Genomic DNA, 27,282 nt, shown 5'->3' with positions numbered 1-27,282 from the left:
GCAAAATGTGCTTTCTGTGAGATGCTGGCACAGAAAACTGCTGCCAGAAAGCCTCTTGGTGACAGGCAGCCTGAGGGTTACTCGGAGGTTTGTTATTTCTGTAGTAGAGGCATCTGATTGCTGCTCTGACTGCGGCTGGCGAGCTGGTGAGCGCAGAGTGCTCTTAATCTTCAGCCTGTGATGGGGGGGGAGGTCTGCTGGGATGGCAAATCTTCAAGGCCCTTCCCTGCCCTGGCTGAGGCTCACCTCCTCTGTCTTGTTGGGGTGGCACTAAGGAAGTCAGGGAGAGAAGACAGGGGAGGGGGGCTCAGGGTAAGAGAAACTAGGGTTTAACAAGTCGGGGCAGGTATCCAACAAGATGAATGATTGAGGGTGGTCACAGCCAGAACCCAGCCCTAGGAGGGCCAAGACTGAGTGTAAAATCACACTGATGCAGGCTGGTGAAATAGCTCACTTGGATAAGGCTCTCTTTTTCCGTGTACATGGCCCGGGGTCCGAGACCAGTCCGATCTGCTTTGAAGGAAGTTTTGGGGCTGTGGTCTCCTTCACTTTCTTTCTTGCCTTTCTGTCTATGTCTAAAATAATCATAATAGTGATGCTTTTTCATTTTCCTTTTTTTAGTGTTTAAAATGAATAACAACAACAATAAAAATCACCCACCCTGGTTCTCTTCGTCCCAGGAGGGAAAACAGCCTGAGGTGCAGAAGTCTGACTCTAACCATCCTTGGTTTTACTTTTTGTTGTTAAAAAGCATATAAAGCTACTCTGCATATAAAGCTACTCTGCCAAACTGTCATCACCCTGCACAAGTGGCTGGGATGTGAACGAAGTCTAGAGAGAGACAGATAGAGACAGGGCAGAGACTAAAATCAAGAGTCATCTGACCCAGAGGGGCTCTGGGACTCCCCTAATAGGGCCAGGCCAGGCATTGTAAGAAGTGGTCAGAAGGGGCCACAGTGGAATAGTTGGTAAAGCACATAAGTTACTATGCACAAGGACCCAGGTTCAAGACCCCAGTCCCCACCTGCAGGGGGAAAGCTTCGTGATGGATGGTGTAGTGTTGTAGGTCTCTCTCTCTCTCTTTCCCCCTCTGACTCCCTATTTCTGTTCCTATCATAATTAAAGTAAATAAAATAAAAATAAAGGGAAGTGGTCAGACACCCAGTTGAGCACATGTTACCATGTACAAGGACCCAGGTTCAAGCCCTAGTCACCATCTGCAGGGGGAAAGCTTCAAGAGCACAGAAATAGCTCCGCAGGTTCCTCTTTCTCTCTCTGTCTCTCTCTCTCTCCCTCCCTCCCTCTCTCTTCCTCTCTCCCTTTCTATCACCCATTTTCCTCGAGATTTCTCTCTGTCCAGTGAAGTGAAATAAACATAAAATAATGTGAAGTTGGTTGACCTTGAAAAGAACTCCTACCCATATATGTCTGGGAACTGGATGTCATGTCTCATCCCTGTAGAAACCCAAGACTAAGGACCCCCCACATACACACACACACTCACATGCATGCACAATTCTAGATATCCACAGTGACAGATTTCCTCTCTCCATCATAGCACTTCTCAGCTCTGGTTTATGGTGCTGCCAGGCATTGAACTAGGGATTGAACCTGAGGCATAGGATCCTCAGGCATGAGAGCAAACCTTTTGTATAACTGTTATGCTCTCTGCCAGGCCAATGACTGAATTTCTAAATGGCACCAACAAGAGCCAGGCAGTAGCGGCACAATGCCTTTGGCATCTCACAGTGAGTTTTTTCTGGCACAAACTTCTGGGCAAGGACCCGGGTACGTGGGTGGGTAGAGTAAAGTCATCGTAAGACATGCTACATCTCTAAACATTTTGTTTACCCTGTCACATTCTCTAGGAAGTGGCTAGTTCAAAAGATGCTCAGTTAAAGCCCCCAAGCCAAGTCCAGTCTACCAGCTGTTTTTGTATGATCTAAGACCGAAGAAATATATATGAGTGGCTACCTTTACATAGTTCTGTTAGTACCTGCATCCTCTCAGGGAGTTTTCTGGCACCTGTTCTAGACAAAATGTTCCACAGAAATGGGGAATAAATTAAGAAAGAGGAGACAAGGGGCTGGGAGATGACTCAGCTAGTAGAGTGTGTACCTTGCCGTGCATGAAGCACTGGGTTCGAGCCCCAGCATCACATAGGAGCACCATGGTAGAACAGAGGAAGCTTCATGGATGGCAGAACAGTGCAGTGGTCACTCTCGTCCTCTCTCTCTGATCTATATACATGTGTGAATATATAATCTCTGAGATAAAAACTAACAAAAGCTGGTCCTAGAGTGATGAAATCATATAAGCATGAGGAGGAAAATAAAAAGGAAGAAGCCTTGAGACCTAAGGAGCAGGAGATGGGAATGGGAGAGAAGGAATGAAGAAGAGGGTGTACCCCAAGCCAGGAGATAACACACACTTTACCAAGCACAAGAAGCCAAGTTTGAGCCCCCAGACAGGAGCATCATACAAAGGAGAAGCTTCCTGAGCCGTGGAATAGTGCTCATGTGGAATAGTGTTGTGTCCCCTTTCCTCTCCACCTCTCCTCTGTCACTCTGTCAGGAAAAGAGAGAGGGAGACTACGCGATCCTACCAGGAATGGTGGAATCATGCAGGTGTGAAGCCCCAGAAAAGTCGTGGCAGAAGGAAAAAAAAAAAAGGCAAAGGAACATAAGAGTGATTCCTTTGATAGCCTGAAGGCCTTTAGAAGGAAACACACCAAGATCTAGCCTAGGGCACAGAGCATTCCAGGGTAGCCTCCGGGAAGAAAGGTGAAGGGTAGACAAGTCGATGCATTTGAACCTATAGAGAAGAACTTTATATTCTTTTTTAAAAAAAATAAATAAATAAAGATTTTATTATTATTATTTATTTTCTCTTTTGTTGCCCTTGTTTTATTGTTCCAGTCATTATTATTGTTTTTGTTGATGTTGTCATTGTTGGATAAGACAGAGAGAAGTGGAGAGAGGAGGGGAAGACAGAGAGGGGAAGAAAAAGATAGACACCTGCAGACCTGCTTCACTGCCTGTGAAGCGACTCCCCTGTAGCTGGGGAGCCGGGGGCTCGAACCCGGATTTTTGTGCTTCACACCACGTGCGCTTAATTAACCAGCTGCGCTACTGCCCGACCCCCAGAACTTTATATTCTGATAGGCGCTTTGGAATGAATTAATACTAGATAGCAAATGAGCCAAAAGATAAAGCAGATGGTCGTTAACTCCTGGAAAAACAAGATGAATAAGAAAGGATGTGTGTGCGTGTTGGGAGTCAGGGAACACATTGACTCAGCTGTGAGTGGTACTCAATCATAGTAATGTCATCTCCAAGTTTTATTTAGCCAAATGTTAAAATAGAACCAAATTGGCAGGAGCAATGAGTAGAGAAGATAATTAACTTCTCACCTTGCAGAACAGGAAGTTAAAAGCAAATAGGATCCAGGTTTCATAGTGTTAGCATGTAACTTATAGACATTGGTGATTATTACTTGAAACAGTTAAGTGTTTTGGCTCTGAAGAGCCAGCATCAGAGGATGCTGCATTTCACTACACACAAACAGAACGGTGCTTATGAGCAAATGTAGAACAGAAATTTATTTCGATTTGATTTTTCTTGTATTTGTTAGGACAGAGAGAAATGGAGAGAGAGAGAAACTTGCAGCACTGCTTCACTGATTCATTCATGAATCATCCCCACTGCAGGTGCTTGAACCCAGGCTCTTGTGCATGATACTGTGTGCGTTTAACCAAGTGCACCACTACCCAGCCCCCTCAATAATATTTTTAAAAGAGAGAGGAGAGAATTCTGAGGAAACTGAGGAGGCCACCCAGAATTCCTACAGAGACTGAGGACAAAGAGCCTTGAGACTGAAAAGGACCAAGAGGAGGGGCCCATGAAAGCCTAGGCTAGGGCAGGTGAGCTGAGCACAGAGGAGCGTGGACTCAGGTGCTGCTGGGTGTGTCATTTCTAAAGGAAAGGGGCAGGACAATTAGCATATCTGACTCTACACACTAAGCACTTTCCACTCACACGCTGAGACCACAGGAACATTTGGTAACCTTGGAAAGCAGTTGCTGTGGTTTCTGATGTGACACCAGGGAAGGAGAAGGACAAGGCCCTCCCTCCTCTGGCCTCTTCCTGGACCCCGGGACCCCACCCCACTCAGTCTCCATCTGCTGCCCAGTGTGGGTTTGGAAAGTTACATTTACTCCTGAGCTCCTGTAGTGTGCCAGGGGCAGGGGGCTCAGTGGATAATGCAGTGCAGGACCCACCCCTGCTCCAGGAACTTCAGAGAACAGGTGAAGCCAGATGGGAGGGTCTTAAATAGGCCCTGAGTGGGACACTTGTTCTGAACAGAGGGAAGGATGGGAGAGAGGGCAGCAGAGGTCTTGGACCCAGAGAGAAGATATATTCAGGTGGTCTGGGAGGTGGCGCAGTGGATAAAGCAGTGGACTCTCAAGTGTGAGGTCCTGAGTTCAATCCCCAGCCGCACATGTACCAGAGTAGTATCTGGTGGTACTTTCTCTCTCTCCTCTTACCTTTCTCATGAATAAATAAATAAGTCTAAAAAATAAATAAATAAATAAATAAAAGGAAAGCATTACTTATTTATAAAAGAGATATATTCAGCATGACAGGAAGAATTGGGTAAAGGATTCCCCCCTAAACACACACACACACACACACACCCCTCTCTTTTTGGGGTGGGGAGACAAGACGACAGGCATGCCAGACCTGGTGATAAGAACTGGCCCTGGGGCTTTGGATACAACTCCCACATGCCTTGTCAGCACAGGCCTCCTGCTGGGGCTGGCAGTCTGTGGCTTGGTCTGTGGGCACTGAGGCCAGTGCAGAACAAGGCCATAGGGAGAGCCTGCTGACCACTTGTCTGTGGCATGGCCATGTTGAGGAAACCAGGGGAAGGACAGCAGCCATCCTGGAGAGAAGCTACCGAACAGAGAAGCTGGAAGCTCCAGGGACATAAGAGAAAGAAAGTGGGGGTCCCTCCCACAGTATCGCCTCATAGTCCCCATACTAATTTCTTGAGGATTTAAAAACTCAAGTCCCTGACTCTGACATTACTCCGGAAGGGTATGAAACAAATGAGTAGACTCGTCTAGTCCAGCTCTGTCACTGGATAGAGAAACCAGAAGGATGAAGCCCTAGGCTCCCCTCACTCCCTACAAGGACTCAGTGGCTACAGATGGGGCCAGGCTTGACTCTCTGGTTTGTACTTGGAGTTCACCCTGTATCCTGGACTCCCATGACCATACTCCATTGTCACAGCCAGGCCAACTACCTCCACAGGACAGTTACTGTCAGCTCTTACAAAAACACCCAGCGACTTGCTTCTAAAAAGACAGCAAAGCCTTATAGAGCTGTCTTCTAGTGCTGTGAAGTCTAAGTGGTATTAACTGGGGACATTTACTGCTGCTGAGACTTGTATGGGGAGAACTTTTCTAAGAAACGAAGCGTCGAGCAGAGACATGGTTATTACTCACAGGAAGCAAGTGCCCACAGTGAGTGTAGCCCGTTCTCTTGAGTGAGTAGGTCCCATCAGAGTGGGGGTCCTGAGAGAACTGAGGAGGAGCTCAGCCTCAGAGGACCTGCAGGAGAACAAAGGATCTGTCCTTCCCCTTACATCTGGAAACTGTGTCCCTCAACACTGCTGACTGCGGCATCAACAGACTGCCAAAGTGTGGCTTGACTCATGTCTCGAATCTCAGATCCATGAGCAGAGAGCCTACAGCTGGAGGACATACGTCAGAGGGATTCTGGGCTCAGCTGCCTGTGCCCCTTGCCTGCTGTTCCACTTGCAGATTTACTGAAATCCAAAAACGTCATTATACAAAATTATTGATTCCACTTAAAAAAAATTCAATAGAACATTGAGCAAAAGCATAGTGGTGGCAGCTAACCCATCTTCCATCCAGAATTACCTTCTGGTTTCTTCGCTGTCATGCATCCTGACCTCTAGTACAGCAAACTACCTGTCTTTATCTTTTCCTTCAAGCTCCCTAAGTTGAGAGCTGATGATGTTACTGGATTAACCCAGCAGAACCCCTTCCAAGAGCTTCAGTCCTTTAGACAGAAACACCTGCTACATCAGGAAATGCGCTTCACCAGTATAGACTGAATTTCATTGCCTTGAAGAAAATTAGGTTTGGGGAGCCAGGTGGTGCTGCACCTGGTGGAGCACACATTATACTGTGCAAGGACCTGGGTTCAAGGCCCTGGACCCCATCTGCAGAGGGAAAGTTTTGTGAGTGGTGAAGCAGGGCTGCAGGTATCTCTTTATCTCTCCCCCTCTCGATCTTCCCCTTCCCTCTTAATTTCTGGTTGTCTCTATCCAATCAACAAATAAAGATGATTTTTAATTAGGTTTTATATCTACCCTTCCCAAAATCGAAGCATTCCTAACAGTGACATTTTTATTGCATCAGTCTCCTTACTAACCTCGAATACCACCAAGTCTTGATCCTCCCACGCCTCTGAATCAGCACGCTTCCAGGGTCCCTCTCAGGAGCCTGCTGGCCTCGGCCTGTGCTGTGAACAGTTGCCAACAGTGGGAGGGGATTGCCCAGAGAGACAGACACGGCCTGCGCTATTCTGATCCCCAGCAGCTCCTAGGCATGAAAATAGCTTGTGAAAAAAAATAATAATAATAAAAAAAGAAAATAACTTGTGAGGGGACATGAATGGGGAGGCTCCGGGGGTGGTGAGAGGGCTGGTGCTGCTGCCATGGAGAGAGGGTTCCTGCAGCATCTGCTCCCGCCCCAGCAATGCTGCTGCTCCTGGGGTGCAGATGGGCCACCCCCACCTCCACCCCAGGCAAGGCAAGCAACTCCCATGAGACAAGGGGTGGGCCCTGTGTGGAGTTCTGAAGGCAGTTGGGTGCATTCAGTTCAACCTGCACTTTGTGAATGAGTACCTCGTCCCAGCTTGCATCCTGAACAGAAGGAATCCAGGCCTAGAAGAATGAGAAAGAATGTGCTAGAATCATTCACACAGCCACTCACTAAACAGATTTTCATTGAGCAATGTCTATACAGCAGGCATCACCATAGTTCTGAGGAGACAAAGTCTTCTGAGCATCAGTCCTATAAGAGCAGTGCCACGGGGAGTCAGGCAGTAGCACAGCAGGTTAAGCACACACGGCGCAAAGCACAAGAACCGGAGTAAGGGTCCCAGTTTGAGCCCCCGGCTCCCCGCCTGCAGGAGAGTCGCTTCACAGGCGGTGAAGCAGGTCTGCAGGTGTCTATCTTTCTCTCCCCTTCTCTGTCTTCCCCTCCTCTCTCCATTTCTCTCTATCCTATCTCACAACAACATCAATAACAACAATAAAAATACAATAAGGGCAACAAAAGGGAAAATAAATTTTAAAAATTCTTTAAAAACAAAAGCAGTGCTATGGCTCACCTGTATGAGTGCATGCATTACAATGTGTGGGGGTGGTAAAATGGAAGGAAGCAGGTGGGAGAAGCAAAACAGAGCTGCAGGTATATCTCTCCCTCTCATCCCTCTTAATTTCTCTCTGTCTTTATATATAAAAAAAAAAAGACAAAGAAAAAAAATGACCATCAGGAGCTCTTGATTTGTTCTGTAGGCATCAAGCCCCATAACCTGGTAGTAATGGCAATTAAAAATACATACATTCTTATACATTCTTTTTTTTTTTTGAGAAGCCAGGGTAGCTGAGCATTAAAAAGCATGCTTTGCATAGATGGGTCCCAATTCTCAGTATGAAAAAAAAAAAAAATATATATATATATACATAGAGAAATAACACAAGGAGGAACCAGGTGGCGACATACTTAATTGAGTGCACATGTTACAATGCATAAGGAACTGGGTTCGAGCCCCCGGCCCCTACCTGCAAGGGGAAAGCGTTGCACATGGTGAAAGCAGGTGTCTCTCTTTCTCTCTCTCTCCCCATCTATCCCTCTCTCTTGGTTTTTGGCTGTCTCTATCCAATAAATAAAGATAATAAAATTTTAAAAATAAAAAATCACATGAGAACAGTACTAAGAATGATCTTTCATTTACAACAATCACCTGCTTTATGAATGCTGTAGAGAAAAAAGGGTAAACTTAGGTAACCTAGATAACTACTAGCCTATTTTAATTAGCTAATAATTGTTAATAAGAATATTATAAATGTAGACTTGAGAGCTAGCTCAGCCTGGTAGAGCATAGGACTTGCATGCTTGATGTCCTGACAACCCAGGTTCAGTCCTAGGCACTACCTTATGCCATAGCTGGGCAGCTCTCTGGGTCACTCTGTTCTCATTGTCTTATAAACTATAAATATTTTTATTGTAAATATGTATTTACGGGGCTGGGTATTGGCACACCTGGTTGAGTGCACATGTTACAATGTGCAAGGACCCAGGTTCAAGCACCCAGGCTCCACCTGCAGGGGACAAGCTTCACAAGTGGTGAAGCAGGGAGTGCAGGTGTCTTTGTATCTCTCTCCCTCTCTATCCCCCCTTCCTCTCAATTTCTGTCTTTATCCAATAAAGATAAATTTAAAAAATAAATATACATATGTATATATTGTCTTAGTGATTCTCCACTCACCCTTCTCCCAGAATGCATCTTTATACGGGGCAGAGGACCCCACCAATGTGTCCTAGAGCTCTGTCTCTGCCCCACCAGGGAAAGAGAGAGGCAGGCTGGGAGTATGGATCGACCTGTCAATACCCATGTCCAGGGAAGCAATTACAGAAGCCAGACCTTCCACCTTCTGCACCTCATAATGATCCTGGGTCCATACTCCCATAGGGATAAAGAGTAGGAAAGCTATCAGGGGAGAGGGGTTGGGATACAGAGTTCTGGTGATGGGAATTGTGTGGAGTTGTACCCCTCTTATCCTATGGTCTTGTCAGTGTTTCCATTTTATAAATAAAAATTTTAAAAAGTGCATCCTAGCTACAAGTGGTTTTTGAGGATGATTATTAAATAGTTAATTGTCATTTCAGGACAGAAAATGAGAGAAAAACTACTCAATCCACTTTATGAGGCTGACTTACTCTGACACCAAAATTAGACATGAATTGTACTAGGAGAAAGATATCAGTTTCGCCTTTGAGCATGGCTGCAAAATGCTAAATACAATATTTACTAGTAGAGTTGTCCAGTATATTAAACACAATGCATTGTGACTAAGCCAGACATATCCTAGGAATGCAGTGTGTTAAAATCTTATAGCAACTGGTGAAATTCACACAGTAAAACATATAAATCATATGGCCACTTCTGTAGGTACAAAGAAAGTATTTGATAAAGCTAGAATCACATTTTTACTGAAAACAAAGTCCTAGGAAAACTAGATTTGGGCAGTCAGGAAGCAGCACAGTGAATAAAGCATTGGATTCTCAAGCATGAGGTTCTGAGTTAGAGCCTCAACATTACATGTGCCAGAGTGATGTTCTGATGGAGTCTCTCTCTCTCTTTCTCTCTCATACATAATTAAACCTTTAAAGAAAAAAAATGGGGGCAGGGGTAGAAGGGGCAGATAGCATAATGGTTATGCAAAGAGACTCATGTCTAAAGCTCTAAAGTCCCAGGTTCAATCTACTGCACCACCATAAGCCAGAGCTGAGCAGTGCCCAGAAAGGAAAGGAAAGGGAAGGGGAGGGAAGGGACATTTATTTTAAAAAAGAAAAAGTTAAAGAAGTCTCCTTAACTTGATAAATAGTATCCTTCAGAATCCCACAGTTTGCCTCAGATATGGCAGGGGGTGGGGGCTAGAGTTAAATCCTGTTAAAGCCAGGATCAAGAGACGATGCCAGAAGCCGGCACTGACATGCCTAGTAGAGTGAATATGTAACTCATGTTCAGGGACCTGGATTCAAGCTCCTGGTCCCCACCTACAAGGGGGAAGTTTCATGAGCAGTGAAGCAATGCTGTAGGTGCTTCTCTTTCTCCCTCCCTCCTCCCTCTCAATTCCTCTCTGTCTCTACAAAAAAGAAATAAATTAAAAGAAAAAAAGAAAAGGAACAAAAAGCTGCCAGGAGCAGATTTGTCATGTAGGCATATGACCCTAGCATTAACCCTAGTGGCAATAAAATTTGAGAGAGAGAGAAAGAGAAAGGTGAGCCAGTAGCACTTGTACTGTTCAGTATTGGTGTTTCCACCATTGCAACAAGGCAATAAAAAAAAATAGGAGGAAGAAGTAAAACAATTATGTTATGCAAGAAATGTAATTAGCCACATTAAAAAACATCCAAGGGATGCTACTTAAAATCTACTACAAATAATAACAGAACTCAGCAGAACCACTCAGTTGGACATGAATACACATGAATCAACTGAGTGCTTCTATACCATTAATAACCATTTAGAAGCTATAATGAAAAAAATAGCAACCAAATCTACGAGGAAACTAGAAGTGAATCTAATGAAAGATATGCAAGGGCTTTATGGAGGTAAATGTAAGACATCAAGGACAGGAAATATCTGACTAAATGGAGAGATATTATGGTAATGTACAGCCAGTTCAGTATCATAAGGTTCATGATTGGTCAACAATTTGTTTGGCTTTGTATGTTAACTCTCTTTTCAGCCACCAGGTTCCAGATGCTAGCATGATGCCAACCAGACTCCCCTGGGCAGACAACCCCACCAATATGTCCTGGAGCTCCGCTTCCCCAGAACCCCGTCCCACTAGGGAAAGAGAGAGACAGGCTGGGAGTATGAATCGACCTGTCAACGCCCATGTTCAGTGGAGAAGCAATTACAGAAGCCAGGCCTTCCACCTTCTTCATCCCACAATGACCCTTGGGTCCATACTCTCAGAGGGATAAAGAATAGGAAAGCTATCAGGGGAGGGGATGAGATATGGAGTTCTGATGGTGGGAATTGTGTGGAGTTGTATCCCCTATTATTCTATGGTTTTGTCAGTGTTTCCTTTTTGTAAACAAGATTTTTTTTTTTTAAATTGAGCCCCACTAACACACAGGAAAACAAGCTACCATACTTGGCAAAAAAAAAAAAAAAGTTAGAAAAGATGGATTATTTGAAGGTTGATGAGGAAGTCGAACTACAGGGACTCAGTTAGGGCCGCTGGGAGTGAGAATAATGAGAGCGGCCGCGATGGAAGGCAGTCAGCAGGCTCTGACCCACGACCTGGCAGTTTAGTTCCAAACACAGAACGCATTATGTGCACAAATGGAGACATCTGTGGACTTACGTGGTTGCAGACAGTGCAAAGAAATATATACATGGTTAAGCTGGATAAATCCTGAAAGCATGAAGCTGAGTAAGAGCTGCAAAAAGATCTGTGAAGTATAACACCTTTATCTAAAGTTAAAAAGTATTCTGTTGGGGGCCAGGTGGTAGCGCAGCAGGTTAAGCGCACATGGAGCAAAAGTGCAAGGACTGGGTAAAGATCCTAGTTCAAGCTCTCAGCTCCCCACCTGCAGGGGGGTTGCTTCACAGCGGTGAAGCAGGTCTGCAGGTGTCTTTCTCTCCCCCTCTCTGTCTCCCCATCTCTCTCCATTTCTCTCTGTCCTATCCAACAGCAATGACAACAATAACAACATCAAGGGCAACAAAATGGGAAAAATGACCTCCAGGAACAGTGGATTTGTAGTGCAGACACTGATCCCCAGCAATAACCCTGGAGGCAAATACATATACATATTCTGTTTAAATTTTTTATCTTATTTCATAAGACAGAGAGAAATTGAGAGTGGGGAGGGGAGATAGAAAGAGACACCTACAGCCCTGGTTACCGCTCATGAAGCCCCTCCACCACAGCAGGTGGGGCCAGGGCTTGAATCTGAGTCTGCATGGAAATGTGTGTGCTCAGCCAGGTACTCCACTGCACGGATCCCTAAAAATACTCTAAGTATAATGTTCACATATATACTCATGAGGCAGAGGCATTCATACGCTGACAAAACAAAGGCACATCAGCCTCTGAAGTGCAATGAAAGCTGGAATCCAGAAGGGCTTAGAGAGCGTTTCATAGCACTCTGTCTCTAAAAGCAAAATACTAACATTGTTCCAAAAGATGAAATCTTGCCTGTTGCTACAACACGGATAGAACTGGAGGTGGTTGTACTAAACAACCTAACTCAGAAGGAGAAGGGAAAATATGGGATGATCTTGCTCATATGTGAGTTAGAAAGAAAGAGAACAAAGTCAAATATAATAGAATTTAAGTAACATCTCTTAATTTTTTTAAAATATATTTATTTTTTATTCATTATAGTTGTTTTTTTTTTAAGGATAGGAAGAGAGAGAGAAAGAACCAGATATCACTCTGGTATATGTGCTGCCTGCCGGGGATTGAAATCAGGACCTCATGCTTGAGAGTCCAATGCTTTATCCACTGCGCCACCTCCCGGAACACTCTAAATTTTTTTTTTTTAGTTTCTTTTTTTTTTAAGATTTTAAATATATTAATTTATTTATTTCCTTTTTGTTGCCCTTGTTTTTATTATTGTTGTTGTAGTTATTGTTGTTGATGTCATTATCATTGGATAGGACAGAGAGAAATGGAGGGAAGAGGGAAGACAGAGTGGGGGAGAGAAAGACACCTGCAGACCTGCTTCACCACCTGTGAAGCGACTCCCCTGCAGGTGGGGAGCCGGGGGCCCGAACCAGAATCCTCACACCAGTCCTTGCGCTTTGTGCCACATGCACTTAACCCACTGCGCTGCTGCCCAACTCCCTTATTTTTTTTAAAAGGTAAAAAAAATAAATAAATAAAAGCTTGGACTTTGACCAAAAAACTGAGGCTACTAGCACAGGGTAGAAGGAGAAGGTTAAAAAGATGTAGGGGATCCAGTGGACTTGGTGGAAGATGTTGGTACCTATTTGTGGTGGACATAGTTTATGAATACATCATGAGAGGGTGTGAAATTGTCGCCCTAAAAAATACAGGCTTATGGCACTGAAAAGATGACTCAGCAGTAGAACACATGAAGGCCCAGGTTTCAGTCCCTGGTGCCACTATGATAGAGTGGTACTCTGTTCTCTTTCATAAAAATAATAAAACATTAAAATACACACACACAGTCTTGTAGCTGCTGATAAGATAGCTCTCCTGGGAGGGCATCTGCTTTGCCATGTGCACCACCCAAGTTCAAGTCTCTGGTACACTATTGGAGAGTACTACAGCCCTGGAGGAAGCCTGAGTGCTGTGGTGTCTTCTCACTATCTTGCTGTCTCTGAAAAAGCTGACACACAGCGGTGAAGCCTTGACAGTGATAAAACACACATACATACATACACACACACACAGTCTTGTAAGACAATGTGACAATAAAAGTGTTCTTTTGGGGTCCAGGCAGTGGTTATGTTATTGTGGTAACCAAGCTCAAGGACCAGGGTTTGAACCCCTGCTCCCCACCTGTAGGGAGGACTTTTCAGAAGCCATGGAGCGGTGCTGCTGGTCTATCTCTCTATCTCCCCCTCTCAATTTCTTTTTTTTTATTAGTGGTTTAATAATGATTAACAAGTTTGTAAGATACCATAGGTACAGTTCCCAATATCAGAGTCCCATATCCCACCCCCTCTATAAGAAGCTTCCCTATTCTTTATCAAATAAAGGGGGGGGGGGAGTTGCCAGGAGTTTTGTGTTCATCATGCAGGCACCAAGTCCCAGTAATAAGTCCCAGTAATAACCTTGGTAGCAATAAAATAAAAAGTTTTTTTTTAACACCTGTGAACCAATATAGAATCTTCAAACACATGACCTAAGTTTAAACCACTCCCCTGCTGAATCCTTTTAAAACAAAACAAACAACAAAAAAAAACCTAGTTCTAGACTTGGGAAACAGTTTTTCCTGCTTTGCCTCTTGTCTCCCAAATATTAAAAACAAACAAACAAACAAAAAAAAAAAAAACACTAAGCAGAACTTGGACTGTAGTAGTTGTATTGCACCAAAGTAAAAGACTGGGGTGGGGGAGAGAGGAAGGGTTCAGGTCCTGGAACATGATGGCAGAGGGGGACCTAGTGGAGGGGTGTATTGTTATGTGGAAAACTGGTAAATGTTATGCATGTACAAACTATTGTATTTATTATTGACTTTAAACCATTAATTCCCCAATAAAGAAGTTTTTTTTAAAAAAAAGATAACCAACCCCCCCAAAAAAAACCTTTTTAAAGTATTTATTCATTTATTCCCTTTTGTTTCCCTTGTTTTATTGTTGTAATTATTATTATTGTCATTGTTGTTGGATAGGACAGAGAATTGGAGAGAGAAGGGGGAGAGAAAGATAGACACCTGCAGACCTGCTTCACTGCCTGTGAAGCAAACCCCCTGCAGTTGGGGAGCCGAGGATTTTTAGGCACAGTAACATGTATGGTCCATTAGGAGTACCACCACCCAGCCTCCTAGCTTTGGTTTTGAAGATAGATGCAATGACTAAATCTACTTTTCTATACGAAATGTCCTGATTTGCCTCCGTTTGCTTTTGTATGTCCTTGCTTGGTAACTTGTCTCATACAGTTAGGACATTTCATCATGCATGCCCACCAACACCCGCCCCCACACCCCGGTGAAGAAGAGTCATTCCTGAATGCTGACTGAATGGAGCTCTAAGGCTGGTCCATCACCAGGGGCAAAGCCAACACCGCAGGCCTGCCCCAGGCATGAGCTAAAGGTCTGATTTCAGGGCACCTGAACCCACACTGGAGACAGGAAAACTGACACCGTATGCTAAAGAGGCTGAAGACTGGCTAACTCATTTCACTCCTGGCATTTAACTTGGGTGTCTCTGGCATTCAGTCCTTCTTCCTTCCATCTCATTCCTTACTGTGCCTAAGTTTAACTCTCACTTCCCACCTTTTTTTTTTTTCTCCACCAGGGTTATTTCTGGGGCTCAGTGCTGGTACTACAATTTCACCGCTTCCAGAGGCCATTTCCCACCCTCCTCTCTCTCTCTCTCTCTTACTCACTAGGACAGAGAAATTGAGATGGGAGGGGGAAACTGGGAGAAAGAAAGATAGACACCTGCAGACCTACTTCAATAGCTCTGGACGCATCCCTACTGCAGGTGGAAAGCAGGGACTCGAACTTGGGTCCTTGCACATGGTACTATGTTTACTTAACTGGGTACACCACCTTCTACACCCCTCCCCCATTGTTTTTAAACCATCTGTAATCAAGATGGGGCAGAAAGGGTGTTTTGGTAATGGGCCAGGGAGGAGAACCCCCTAGGAGGGTCCGTGTTGTTCTGACTCGAGTGAATCTCAGTAAGCTGTGACTAGGCTACATCTGAAGCAGATAAATAAATAGGTCTTTGCATTCGAAAGGGAGAGCTGGTTCATCTGGATCCTTCACTGACCAGTTATTTGGGGAAGATGGGTCATTGCCACAATCATTGGCTTGCTGGAAAGGGACAGGGTTTGGATTGAAAAATGGGAAGCTCAGGGTTGAACAGGTTGTGTTTGAGGCCAGGGTGACCCTCTGTATCCAGATATCCCTCAAAACATGCTCAGGACTGAAATCATCTACACACACACACACACACACACACACACACACACCACCCCGACTCCCCAGGCCCCACTCTACCTCCCTCCTGACACACACCATTTTAGTTGATAGTGTCTGAGTGGCCCATCCAGCCTGTCTCCAAAACTGGAGGCACCCCTGTCATTCTCAGATCACCCAGCCCTGTGTGGCTCGCCTATCACCTACAGGACAAGCTGAGATCAAAATCCCAGTGCCTGGAGCTGCCTTGCTAACTGGTGTGGCTTCCAACTGGATTGGGGAATATTTCCCAGCACCCACTTGGAATTTTTGAAAAATTGTGATGCCCTGTCTCTTGTCAGATGAGATCCTTTCTTTTCTTTCTTTTAGTATTTTGTTTTATTTATTTATTTGATAGAGACAGAAATCGAGAGGGAAGAAGGAGGTAGAGAAGAAGAGAGAGGAGAGAGAGATCTACAGCACTGCTTCACTGCTTCCCCCTGTAGGTAGGGACCAGGGGGCTTGAACCAGAGTCCTTGGCATTGTAACATGTGCACCACCACCCAGTCCCTGAGGTTTTTTTTTTTTGTTTGTTTTTTGTTTTTTGCACTAGGACTGTGGAAAAAGCTCTTCCTGGGAGGAGGCCCATCAGCCTTTTCGTATCCTAGCTATGTGCTCATGTGCATGATTAACATTTTGTCCTCAGTCCTCAGTTTTGTTTCTCCAAAGAGTCCTTTGAGAACACTGGTGAGGGTTAGTTTAGTTAGAGATAAATAATTTAATTAGTGAGTCTGTTTAACCAAGCATCCATAAACATCTCTGAAAGAAATCAAAACTGAGGAAAGGGAACAAACAATGAGGGAGACAGTGACTACCCCCCCCCAGTCGGGTTCTTTCCGTCTTCCCTTAGAATTGCCACGTGACATTGTGTCCCTAGGATATTAGCATGTATTTTAAATATTAGTAAAGCTTCATTCATTGACCTCATTAGGAAAGAAGAAATGGGACTGGACAATGGTGCACCCAGTTAAGTGCACATAATACTATGGGCAAGGACCTGGGTTCGAGCCCTAGCTCCTCACCTGCAGTGCAGACACTTCATGAGTGAGTGGTGAAGCAGGTCTGCAGGTGTCTATCTCTGTCTCTCTCTCTCCCTCTCTATCGCCCCATCCCCTCTCAATTTCTCTCTGTCCTATTAAGTAAAATGGGGGGCGAGGGGGGATGGTCGACATGACTGGTGGATTTGTAGTACTGGCACCAAACCTGAGCAATAACCCTGGAGGCAAAAGAAGAGAAAGGAAAGGGAGGGGAGGAGAGGGAAAAGAAAGAAGCAGAGGCACAGCTCTCGTATTCTCATGGTGGTGTGCACCTCCTGGTGGTGTCTGATGGAGGCCATTGCTCTCCAAGTCCTGACCCTCTCCCTATGCTCAGTGGAAATTCAGGGACCTGAGGTCTCAGCAGCAGGGTTGAGCCTAGGGGCTGGATCCTCAAGGTGGTTGACTCTTGTGGAGGGGAGAAGAGGAACCAGACCCAAAAAGATCTCAAGTCAGCACTGGATTAACCCACAGAAAGTTCCATTTCCTCACCTTCCCAGGTCTTCTCAGTTTTGCCTTTCTTAGCTGACGAGATCGGTGTTCAGGGTGGTATGGACATAGACAGTTTTGCCTTTCTTGAGCTTTAACTACTTCTTTGTGAGGAGAGGTAAGAATCGAGGTTTTAGTGCGTCCCCGACTCAAAAGTCTCATCATCCACTGCTTCTTCTTCTTCTTCTTCTAGCGTTTGCCCTTCTTCCGTAGCCAGTCAACAGCGTCATGTTGAGCCTGATGTAAAGTTTCGAGACCTCCTTTGAATCTGGAGAGGTGGCAGTCGTTGACTATGTGGGTCATAGTCTGTCTGGAGCCGCAGGGGCAGTTCGGGTCGTCTCTGGCTCCCCAGCTAGCGGTGCACCGGCCATGGCCTGTTCGATAGCGATTGAGGAGGGCCCAATCATAACGTGCTAGGTCAGAGCCGGGTTGACGCTTGCAGGGGTCTGTGATGAGCTGCTCATTTCATTTCACTGTTCCTCCTTGGTGCTGTGTTTTTTTCTTTAATAACATTCCAGCCTTATACAGCTTGTCTAGTTTGACTCGATTACTCTAAGCAGAGTGAAAACAACCCCAAGGCTGAGGGAACTTTGTGGCAGCAGCGGGGGGTCCATAGCTGAAGTGAAAGCCTCCCCCTGGGAGACTGTGACCTTTTGCAGCAAAAGGTCCCCACTCAACATCCCCTGAGCTATATCTGTGCTTCACAAGCCATCTAGCCTGTGCATATGTGAATGAACTTCTCACACACGGACGGGGAAGGGAAGGAGGAACCCTCATAAAAATGGAGGGGCTTTAGGCTGCCATGTATAGCCTCTCTCTCAGCCTGCCCACTCCCCACCCTTCATGGGGAGTGTACTTTCACTCTCATCCCCTTTTCTCCTCTTGTTTTTATGTAATAAACTACATTTTCTGAGAGAGAGAGAGAGAGAGAGAGAGAGAGAAAGAGAAAGAGAGAGAGAGAGAGAGAGAGAAACAGAAAGGCAAGAGAGAGAGAGACAGAGAAACCATAGCAGCAAAGCTTCCTTCAGTGCACTAAGGACCAGGCTTGAACTTGAATAGCAGCACACTATCCCAATGAGCTATTTTTGCCCATTCAATAAAGTAGACTTCTACTTTTCCCACTGACAGAGTCAGCATCCTGAAATGTCCATGTGAGACATTAACAAGAACTGAGCTGGCTATTAGAGGCCCACTGGGGAGACTATATCTCAGTTTGTCTTGCTAGAAACACTTCTGGAAACTCTGTGCATTTCAGAATACTACTAGAGATTCCTTAACAGTTCATCTTCACTCACAGGGACAGCCAAGAACCGCAGCAGAGGCAGTATCCCTTCTAGAAGGTGCCTTTCCCCCCCTGCAGCCAGCCCCTGCCTTGTCCTTCACCCAGAGGACAAGGAGAGAAGGCAGCAGGTGTCACTGTTTGCACTGACTCCTACCTCCTCAACTGTAGTGAAGGAGGGAACATGAGGGGTATGATAGGCCATTTAGTTTTTCTGGGCACACAAACAGGTGAGCAGATCTGTAAAGGTGTGTCATCTCAGGAGGCTTACTTGAAGTTATTCCCCACCCCAATAGTATATTATAGTTAAGGGCAGAGGTAAATAGCATAATGGTTCTGCAAAGAGACCATCTTGCCTGAGGCTCCAAAATCCTAGATTCAGTCCCCTCACACCACCATAAGCCAGAGCTCAGCAATACTATGAGCAGTACCACCTTCCCTGTATACTGGGCTCCTGCCTTAACAAAGGGAGAGTACTAAACACTACACTTTATTCTCCCTGGCTATCATCTCCACTTCTAAATTCTACTCAACACTTTGAGCTAACTCTCTCCCTTGCCTTCCTCTTGAGCTGTTTACAGGAGTGGAGTTATAATGTATGGGTGCTAATTTCCAGCTGTATCATTCTGACACAGCTATCCACACACACATTCCACCCCTGACATGTAGGGTAAGGCCTACAGCGTCCTGGGAGTCAGGAGAGAAGAGTCAAGACTGCTGTGTCATAGTCCTGCTCTACATGCTGGGCTGTAGCTCACAGCTCAGAGCCTGTCATCTATCATAACCATCATTAACTTTCTTTTCCCCAAAAAAACATATTTATTACCTTGTTCTTGCCATCCTGAAGCTTATCTGCTTCTCATCTGCCCACTCATCCAGCTTGGGAAGATCTTCCTGTTGTTTATCACCAGCAACTTGGCATTTCACCATCTGGGGGAGCTTAGTGTTTTCCAGAAACATGGAAACATCTCTTGTACTACAGCTGAATGTCATTTATAGAATCATCAACTCAGACTGGCCCCAGTGAGAGGCACCCCTAAGTGCCTCTCTTCAAACTAGTTCACTGCCACTGTCAAGCCATTCTCCCAACGTGGTCCTAGTGTTTTTTCCTTCCTTGTAAATGTTCCAGGGTGGGGAGTGGGGGTGTTATTGTGACAGCACCAAGTTCATATACTTTCTCTGGTGCTCTCTCATCACCCTTGGCTTAAAGAAGCCCACTTGTTTTCTTTTTGTTTTGTTTTCTATGAAGACGTATTTGCAGCTTCCTCAATCCTGTCTCGTGCTAGGTGAGCTCGACATAGCTGCATAATCTCAGGTGTGTGTGTGTGTGTGTGTGAGAGAGAGAGAGAGAGATGGGGGGGAGGGAGAGGGAGAGAGAGAGAGGAAAAAAGAACTGGCACATCTCACTGGCATATGCAATGCTGGGGATCGAACTTAGGACCTCATGCTTGAGAGTCCAATGCTTTATTCTACTGCATCACCTCCCAGGCTCAGGGTTTTAGCCTAACGTTGCCTACCTCAGGCAAGCCTCAAAACACTTATATCAGGGAGTCGGGCTGTAGCGCAGCGGGTTAAGCGCAGGTGGCGCAAAGCACAAGGACCGGCATAAGGATCCCGGTTCGAACCCCGGCTCCCCACCTGCAGGGGAGTCGCTTCACAGGCGGTGAAGCAGGTCTGCAGGTGTCTATCTTTCTCTCCTCCTCTCTGTCTTCCCCTCCTCTCTCCATTTCTCTCTGTCCTATCCAACAATGACAACAACAATAATAACTACAACAATAAAACAACAAGAGCAACAAAAGGGAATAAATAAATCAAATAAATATTAAAAAAAAACACTTATATCAGCCAACAGTTGGAAAAAATCACCTAACACAAAGTCAGTTTGGTACTCTGGTGTTGAATGTCTCATGTCACTTGTTTCACTGAAAGTGAAAAACCAATGCTCAGCCCCCACCATGAACCTAAGCAGCTGAAGACACAATGTGTTTCACTTGCACAGCACTGTCCAGCTGAAAATTCGTAAGTGGGAGCATCATAAGTTAGTGACCTTCTGTTCATGTATGTTTTTTTTTTTGCCTCCAAGGTTATCACTGGAACTCAGTACCTGCACTACAAATCAAATGCTCCAGGAGGCCTTTTTTCCCCACTGTTGTTGTTATTGTTGTTGGATAGGACACAGAGAAATTGAGAGAAAAAGGGAATGCAAAGAGGGGGGAGAGAGAGAAAGACACCTGGTGGTGGCGCATCTGGTTGAGTGCACATGTTATATAATGCGTAAGGATCCAGGTTCGAGCTCCCAGTCCCCATCTACAGGGGGAAAGCTTCACAAGTGGTGAAGCAGTGCCGCAGGTGTCTCTCTGTCTCTCACCCTCTCTATCCCTCCCTTCCCTCAATTTCTGTCTCTATCCAATAAATAAATAAAGATAATAAAAAATTTTAATTCTGAAAGAAAGAAAGAAAGAAAGAAAGAAAGAAAGAAAGAAAGAAAGAAAGAAAGAAAGAAGGAAAGAAAGAAAGACAACTGCAGACCTGCTTCACCATTTGTGAAGCGACGCCCCTGCAGGTAGGGAGCCAGGGGCTCAAACCAGGATCCTTGAGCTGGTCCTTACGCTTCGAACTATGCGTGCTTAACCCAGTGCACTACTACCTGGCCTCCTATTTATGTATTTTTAAGGTCTGGTAAGTTTGAGAAGCAGTAAACAAAACAAAACTGTTATTTAGATGTGCATTTCCAATAAAATCTACTTTTTATGTTTGGTAGGTATTTTGTATTATACAGTATAAAATGTGAGTGCTTTACACTGGATCTAGGATAATTAGAATATTCTTCTCCAGAAGAAACACTTTAAGGATTGAGATGTGTGAATATCACTGTAATTTAATTTTAAATTTGTATTTTAATTACAGAGAACTATGGTGGATTGATCATATATTTTTCAATCATAAAACATTAAAGTGAAAGTTTCCCTGTGGTGGATAGATGCAATTTGAAGGGGAAGTGTGAACATCTTTGGAGACGAATGTGGTATTTCCAATTTTTTAAAGAAGAGCTTACTCTTGTCATGTTTAAATGAATATTGATTGGTTCTATACCACTGTGGAATGTTGGTCACATTGGACACACTTAAGAGAATGATTTCTAACATCATTCTTAATTTTAAAATATCAATATTTATAATGCCTAGAAGTCATAACTAATTTAAAATGCGAGAAATACTGGCTCTCAAGTTAAAAAAATGCAAGAAGGTATATCATTTTTCAAAATTCTTAAGGGACTGTATCAACAAAAGGTGTGACAGCCACTGCTCCAGAGAAAAATGCTTTTTGGTGCCAGTGCTTTAAAAAAAAAAAAAAAAAAAACAGGGTTTGGATCCAGGAGTGTTCGAAGCCTGCATGAAACTGCCAGCTTCTTCCCTGGACAGACGACCCTAGCAATGTGTCCTGAGGCCCTGCTTCTGCAGAACTCTGCCCCACTAGAGAAAGAGAGAGACAGGCTGGGAGTATGGATCGACCTGTCAATGCCTATTTTCAGCAGGGAGGCAATTACAGAAGCCAGACCTTCCACCTTCTGCACCCCACAATGATCCTGGGTCCATGCTCCCAGAGGGATAAAGAATAGGAAAGCTATCAGGGGAGGGGGTGGGACACAGAGTTCTGATGGTGGGAACTGTGTGGAGTTGTGCCCCTCTTATCCTATGGTCTTGTTAGTGTTTCCATTTTATAAATAAAAATTATTTAAAAAAAGAAAAGAAAAGAAACTTCCAGCCTCACCCAGTTCTGAGGGTTAAGCCACAAAGCACTCACCTTGCCTGCCTTCAGCCAGTAGCTGCATGTGACACCAGTGTGCCATTTACTGGATGTGCAGGAGGACCAAGGCCCAGCGCCTGCTCTCACAGGGCTTCACTGTAGCCCACACGTTAGAGCTATTGCTTCTATGTAAATGCACGCTTGATGTAATTCTTGAGAGCCTCTTAAAGACTGTTCTCAGGCATTTGTTAGGAGCTGTGTCTACAAAGATATGACTCCTGTTTTGATAATTCAGAATGGATCTATCTAGATTCTATTGTTCCTGTCAGAATAATCACCCGAGGGAGGCATACACTGACTTCAGTGACATGACCCAAGTTACTTAAATGTCTCTAAGTTTCTCCTGTGGCATTGACTACAAAGCACATAGCACAATCTTTTGAACATCCTCAGTGCTGGCAAATACTTGTCTTTGGAGGATAGATTTGATGTTTGGGGGGCAAAGGTTATTCACACAAAAGTCTAGTGACCATGGTAGATGATCCGACAAGATAGGAATATTGTTTGTCTCAAGCTCTAGAAGAGCAAGCATAAATTAGGAAGTGGGGCTTTCTTGTGGTGGAGACTCAGAAAGAAGCAAAAAGCCATTTATTCCCTCTGTACTGAGACTGAGGGCAAGTGTTGACCATGTCAGGGCCTCTTGACCATGAAGCTGTCTGAAGATTCTAAGCCCTCTAAGAATTCAGGGGGTGAGGAAGATTCCTGGGGCCCAAGGTGCCCACTGATTTTTGTTCTGCTGCCGCTAGTATTTGACCCCAGGCTGTGCTCCATGTGGGCCTAAGAGCAGAAGCAGCTGTCCTGGGAGGACCCAGGGCTGAGACCATGTGCTTAGTCGTGAGGGGACATGAGGGTAGAAAGACTGTAGGGACTGTGTCTAAATTCTGCTCCAGTGTTTACTGAGTGTGCGTCTGCAAGACCTAACCTTCCAGGGATTAGCCACTCTCCTCTGAGGAATGATTCCTGGGTGACCACAGAGGATGGGGGGTATGAGATGGGAAGATACTGGGTAAGGGTTGCAGAAGCTGTATGGCCACTTCTCTGACCATTCTGTCACTACTGTATGGCCACAGAGCACTGGAAAATTCTCAAGGAAAATTAGGGTGAGGGGTGTAATAAAAGTTTGCATTGTACTTTACTCCTTCCTTATTCTGTAGTCATTCTTGGGCATTTCAGTCAATAGATGGTATCCCATCCCTGTGCTCAGTGCTGAGCTAGGTGCTATGAGAGAGACATGTCTCAGTCCTCCAGACAGTTGACTGTTCTTGAGAAGATAATAACAGTACACATACATACTGCCAAGCATGAAAGACCAGTGGGTTTTACTTCACATGTCAGCTCCAATGCATTGGTGATTTCACAGTTTCTTGTCAAACTTAAGACAGCACCATCAGTTGGATGATATTGTTTTATGTTCTCTAAAGAAAAAAAATAGACACTACCCATTAGATAGTGATTGCTTTCTTACTAGAATCTTAATGGTTTTCTATTTACTGAAAGGCCTTCCGAGACCTGACTTAAACATAGTGTCCCCTTTTTAATGTATATTACTTTTATCCATTCATAAGGTGTAAAACAAGGGAAATACATGGACTTTGGCCTGGAGCTACTCATCTGAAACATCTTTGACTCAGAGACTTTTATATCTGGGGCCCAGGCAGTGGCACACCTGGTTTAGCACACACACAACAGTGTGCAAGGATCCCGGTTCAAATCCCTGGTCCCCATCTGCAGGGGGAAAACTTCAAGAGTGGTGAAGTAGAATTGCAAGTGTCGTCTCTCTGTCTCCTCCTTCCCCCTCCACTTCTCTCTGTCTCTATCCAATGATGATGATGATGATGATGATGATGATAATAGTAATAATAATAATAATAAATTTAGTATCTGTTTCCAGCTCAGCATTGATGACAGCAGTGACTGCACGACACATTCCAATGAATGAAAACACATCTTAGACTCATTGCAGTGCATTCTGAGATTCAGTCAAAAGAATGAGCATGGCCAACTACCCTTCTTTGCCTTAGTAATGGAGTTTGTATCAGTTGCCACCCTAAGCAATCATCGGCTCCTGAATAATTTGCAAAATAGGGCTGGTTTCTAGTGCAACAGCTATTAGAGGGAGTTCTCTATAAGCTAACAGAGTCAGGAAGCATTATGCATAAAGTGGGTCTAGAAAGGTGATACTTGGCCTGGACAAGAGGAGACCACTTTCAGGAAGGGAAAAACAAAATTTAGAAGGTTCAGAAGGGTAAATCAGTATGCCGTGTGGACAGACTAAAGGAACAAGCAATCTTGGATAGGGTTTAGTTAGACAGCTGCGGAGTACAAAGGCATGAGATTTTGCTTCTTGATTTAAGAGTATAAGGTCAAGGGCCAGGCAGTGCTACAAGCTGTTGAGCTCACAGGTTACCATGCACAAGGATCCAGGGTCAAGCCCTGGTCCCCAACTGCAAGCAGTATGGAGGAGGAATTCACAAGCAGTGAAGCAGTGATGCAGGTGTCTCTCTGTCTCCATCTCTATGTCACCTCCCCTTTCAATATCTCTCCTTTCAAATGAAAAAGAAAAGAAAATTGATGTAAATTTAATAGACTAAAATAAATGGTAGTCATATATTTAAAAAAGAGTATAAGGTCAGTAGTCAGGGATGTGATTCAGTGGGTGAGCACAAAGTTTGCATGCATGAGGCCCGGGGTTCCATCCTTGACAGCACAGTGCTCTAGTCTCTCACTCATAAAGTATATTTTTTAGGGGCTGGGTGGTCACACACCTGGCTAAACACATAGTGCTATGTGTAAGGACCCATGGAAAGATCTTGGTTGGTTCAAGCCCCCACTCCCCACTTGCAGTGGGGACACTTCATAAATGGTGAAGCAGGTTTGCAGGTATCTATCTTCCTCTCTTCCTCTCTATCTCTCCCCCCCTCTCAGTTTCTCTCTTTCCTATCAAAGAAAATGGGGGGAGAGACAGAAATGGCCACCAGGAGTGGTGGATTCATAGTGCCAGTATCAAACCGCAGCAATAACCCTGGAAGCAAATATATATATTAAAATAACTTAGATTCAAGTTAGTGTGCTTCAGATGTAGAAACATAATAATGAGGCCTGTATTTCTCTTAACTTTCATTTCTTGCCTTATCACAGGTCCTGATGTTTTCAATTCAAAGAGCTTTGCCCTTCAAGCCCAGAAGAAGATTCTGAGCAAAATAGCCAGCAAAACTGTGGCCAACATGTTGATTGATGACACCAGCAGTGAGATCTTCGACGAGCTCTACAAAGTCACCAAAGAGCACACCCACAACAAGAAGGAAGCCCACAAGATCATGAAAGACTTAATCAAGGTGGCAATCAAAATCGGGATCCTCTACCGGAACAACCAGTTCAGCCCAGAGGAAATCATTATCGTGGAGAAGTTCCGGAAGAAGCTGAACCAGACGGCCATGACTGTTGTCAGCTTCTACGAGGTGGAGTATACCTTCGACAAAAACGTGCTCTCCAAGCTCCTGCACGAGTGCAAGGACCTGGTGCACGAACTGGTGCAGCGACACCTGACGCCCAGGACCCACGGACGCATCAACCACGTCTTCAACCACTTTGCTGATGTAGGGTTCCTCTCCACCCTCTACAGTGGAGATGGAGACTGTAGGCCCAACCTCAAGAGGATTTGTGAAGGGATCAATAAATTGCTAGATGAGAAAATCCTTTGACTGTCTTCCCTTTTCCTGGACTCTGCTGTGTTCAACTTATAGCGCTCAATGCAGTCTGGGTGAGAAACAAGAAAACAAGAAGAAACCTTGTGGACGATGTCTGTGTGCTGTCCTCCTCGTCCCTCTGATGTTGCTGCCGGACTGAGTGGCGCTCAGGGGAGGGTGTCCCGTATACTCCTGACAAGGTCTGTACTTATGATCGCCTTTGATTGCAAGCCCAAAGGACGCACTATTCTAAGCAGAAAGGCTGCCCTGCTCAGAAGCTGAGCTCCCTCCATTGTGTGGAGCAGAAGGAACCCTTGGACCAGGTGTCGGAGGACATGGATTTGATTCCTAGCACCACCACTTCTGACTCCCTCCTCTGGGTCACAGAACTGTGATGCCCACCTGCCTGCCTGCCTGCCTGCGTGCCTCCCAGGACAGCTGTAAGCATCAAGTCAGAAACACATGTTCCTGCTTTTGAAAACACACATCTAAAGTCTTAATGTGTTCTCTTTGGAGTGTGAGAGATGTCTAGGCGATCAAGCAGCAGAGAAGAAGAGAATAGTATCTAATGGGCTGGGCTTGCAATCTGTCTCTAGATGAGCTGTTTCAAACGAAATAATAATGAATCCAAAGTTGTGTGTATGTGTGTGTGTGGGGAGATACAGCTGCCAACTGGAGAAAGGTATTCCAGAACGGCGTCCTACATGCAGGTTTGTGGACCTGCAGAGGGAAACCTTCAGGGGCAGGAGTGGGCGTGGAGGGAGAGTGGGGGTAGAGAAGCAGGTTTACACTCCCCTGTACAACTGCCTCCTTATGCTCTTGGGGCTCCTCCTGTGAGGCCAGGGGGCAACTGATTCCACATGTAAAGGACAGTGGGGCAGAACGAAACCCTATCGTCTTTCTTGGCCTTTTGTGGTCATTTTGTGCTGTTTTCTCGGGTCTGTTAATAAACCGAAACTGACCTTCAAACAAGAAGTTTTGGAGTTGTGATTTAAAAATAAAACTTTTTTTTTTCTGGTTAAGAGTAATGGAATGGGGTTGGGGTTCACTGGGAACTAGCTCATCTGGTAAAGCTCACAATTGGGCTTGAGTCCCTGGTCATCACATGGGAACACCAGACAGCTGAAGCTTCATAAATGATAGAGTGGCACTGGGGTGATGTCTCTCCTTCTCTCTTTGTCTATGTCGCTCACTCTGTCTCTCACCCTCTGTATAAAACAAAAGGAGTGGAATGTCAGGTGGTGATGTGCCCTGTAGATCACACATTATAGTAAGCAAGGACCAGGATTCAAGACCCCGGCTCCCACCTGTAGAGACAGAAGCTTCATGAGTGGTGAGGCTGTGCTACAGGTGTTTCTCTCCCTCTCTCCCTCCCCCTTCCCTCTCAATTTCTGTCACCATCAAAAAGAAAAAGACAAAACTGGCCACTAGGAGTGGTAGATTCAATGTGCTGCTACCAAGACACAGTGATAACCCTGGTAACAAAAA

At 45.0% G+C, this 27,282-nt stretch overlaps 1 protein-coding gene across 1 annotated transcript in view; it reads left to right on the top strand.

The window, feature by feature from the left end:
* Positions 1-26,769, top strand: part of TNFAIP8L3 (TNF alpha induced protein 8 like 3) — a 33,748-nt gene extending 6,979 nt beyond the window's left edge. Inside the window, exon 2 of the mRNA XM_007531877.3 lies at positions 25,247-26,769. Coding sequence (XP_007531939.1) covers positions 25,247-25,809 — 563 coding nt within the window. The 3' untranslated portion in view covers positions 25,810-26,769. The remainder of the gene's footprint in view (positions 1-25,246) is intronic.
* The last annotated feature ends 513 nt before the right edge of the window (positions 26,770-27,282 follow it).

This window comes from Erinaceus europaeus, chromosome 16, assembly GCF_950295315.1.
Source record: "Erinaceus europaeus chromosome 16, mEriEur2.1, whole genome shotgun sequence".
NCBI lineage: Eukaryota > Metazoa > Chordata > Mammalia > Eulipotyphla > Erinaceidae > Erinaceus > Erinaceus europaeus.
Note: the sequence above shows the minus strand (reverse complement) of the source record. Positions and strands in the feature narration are given on the sequence as shown.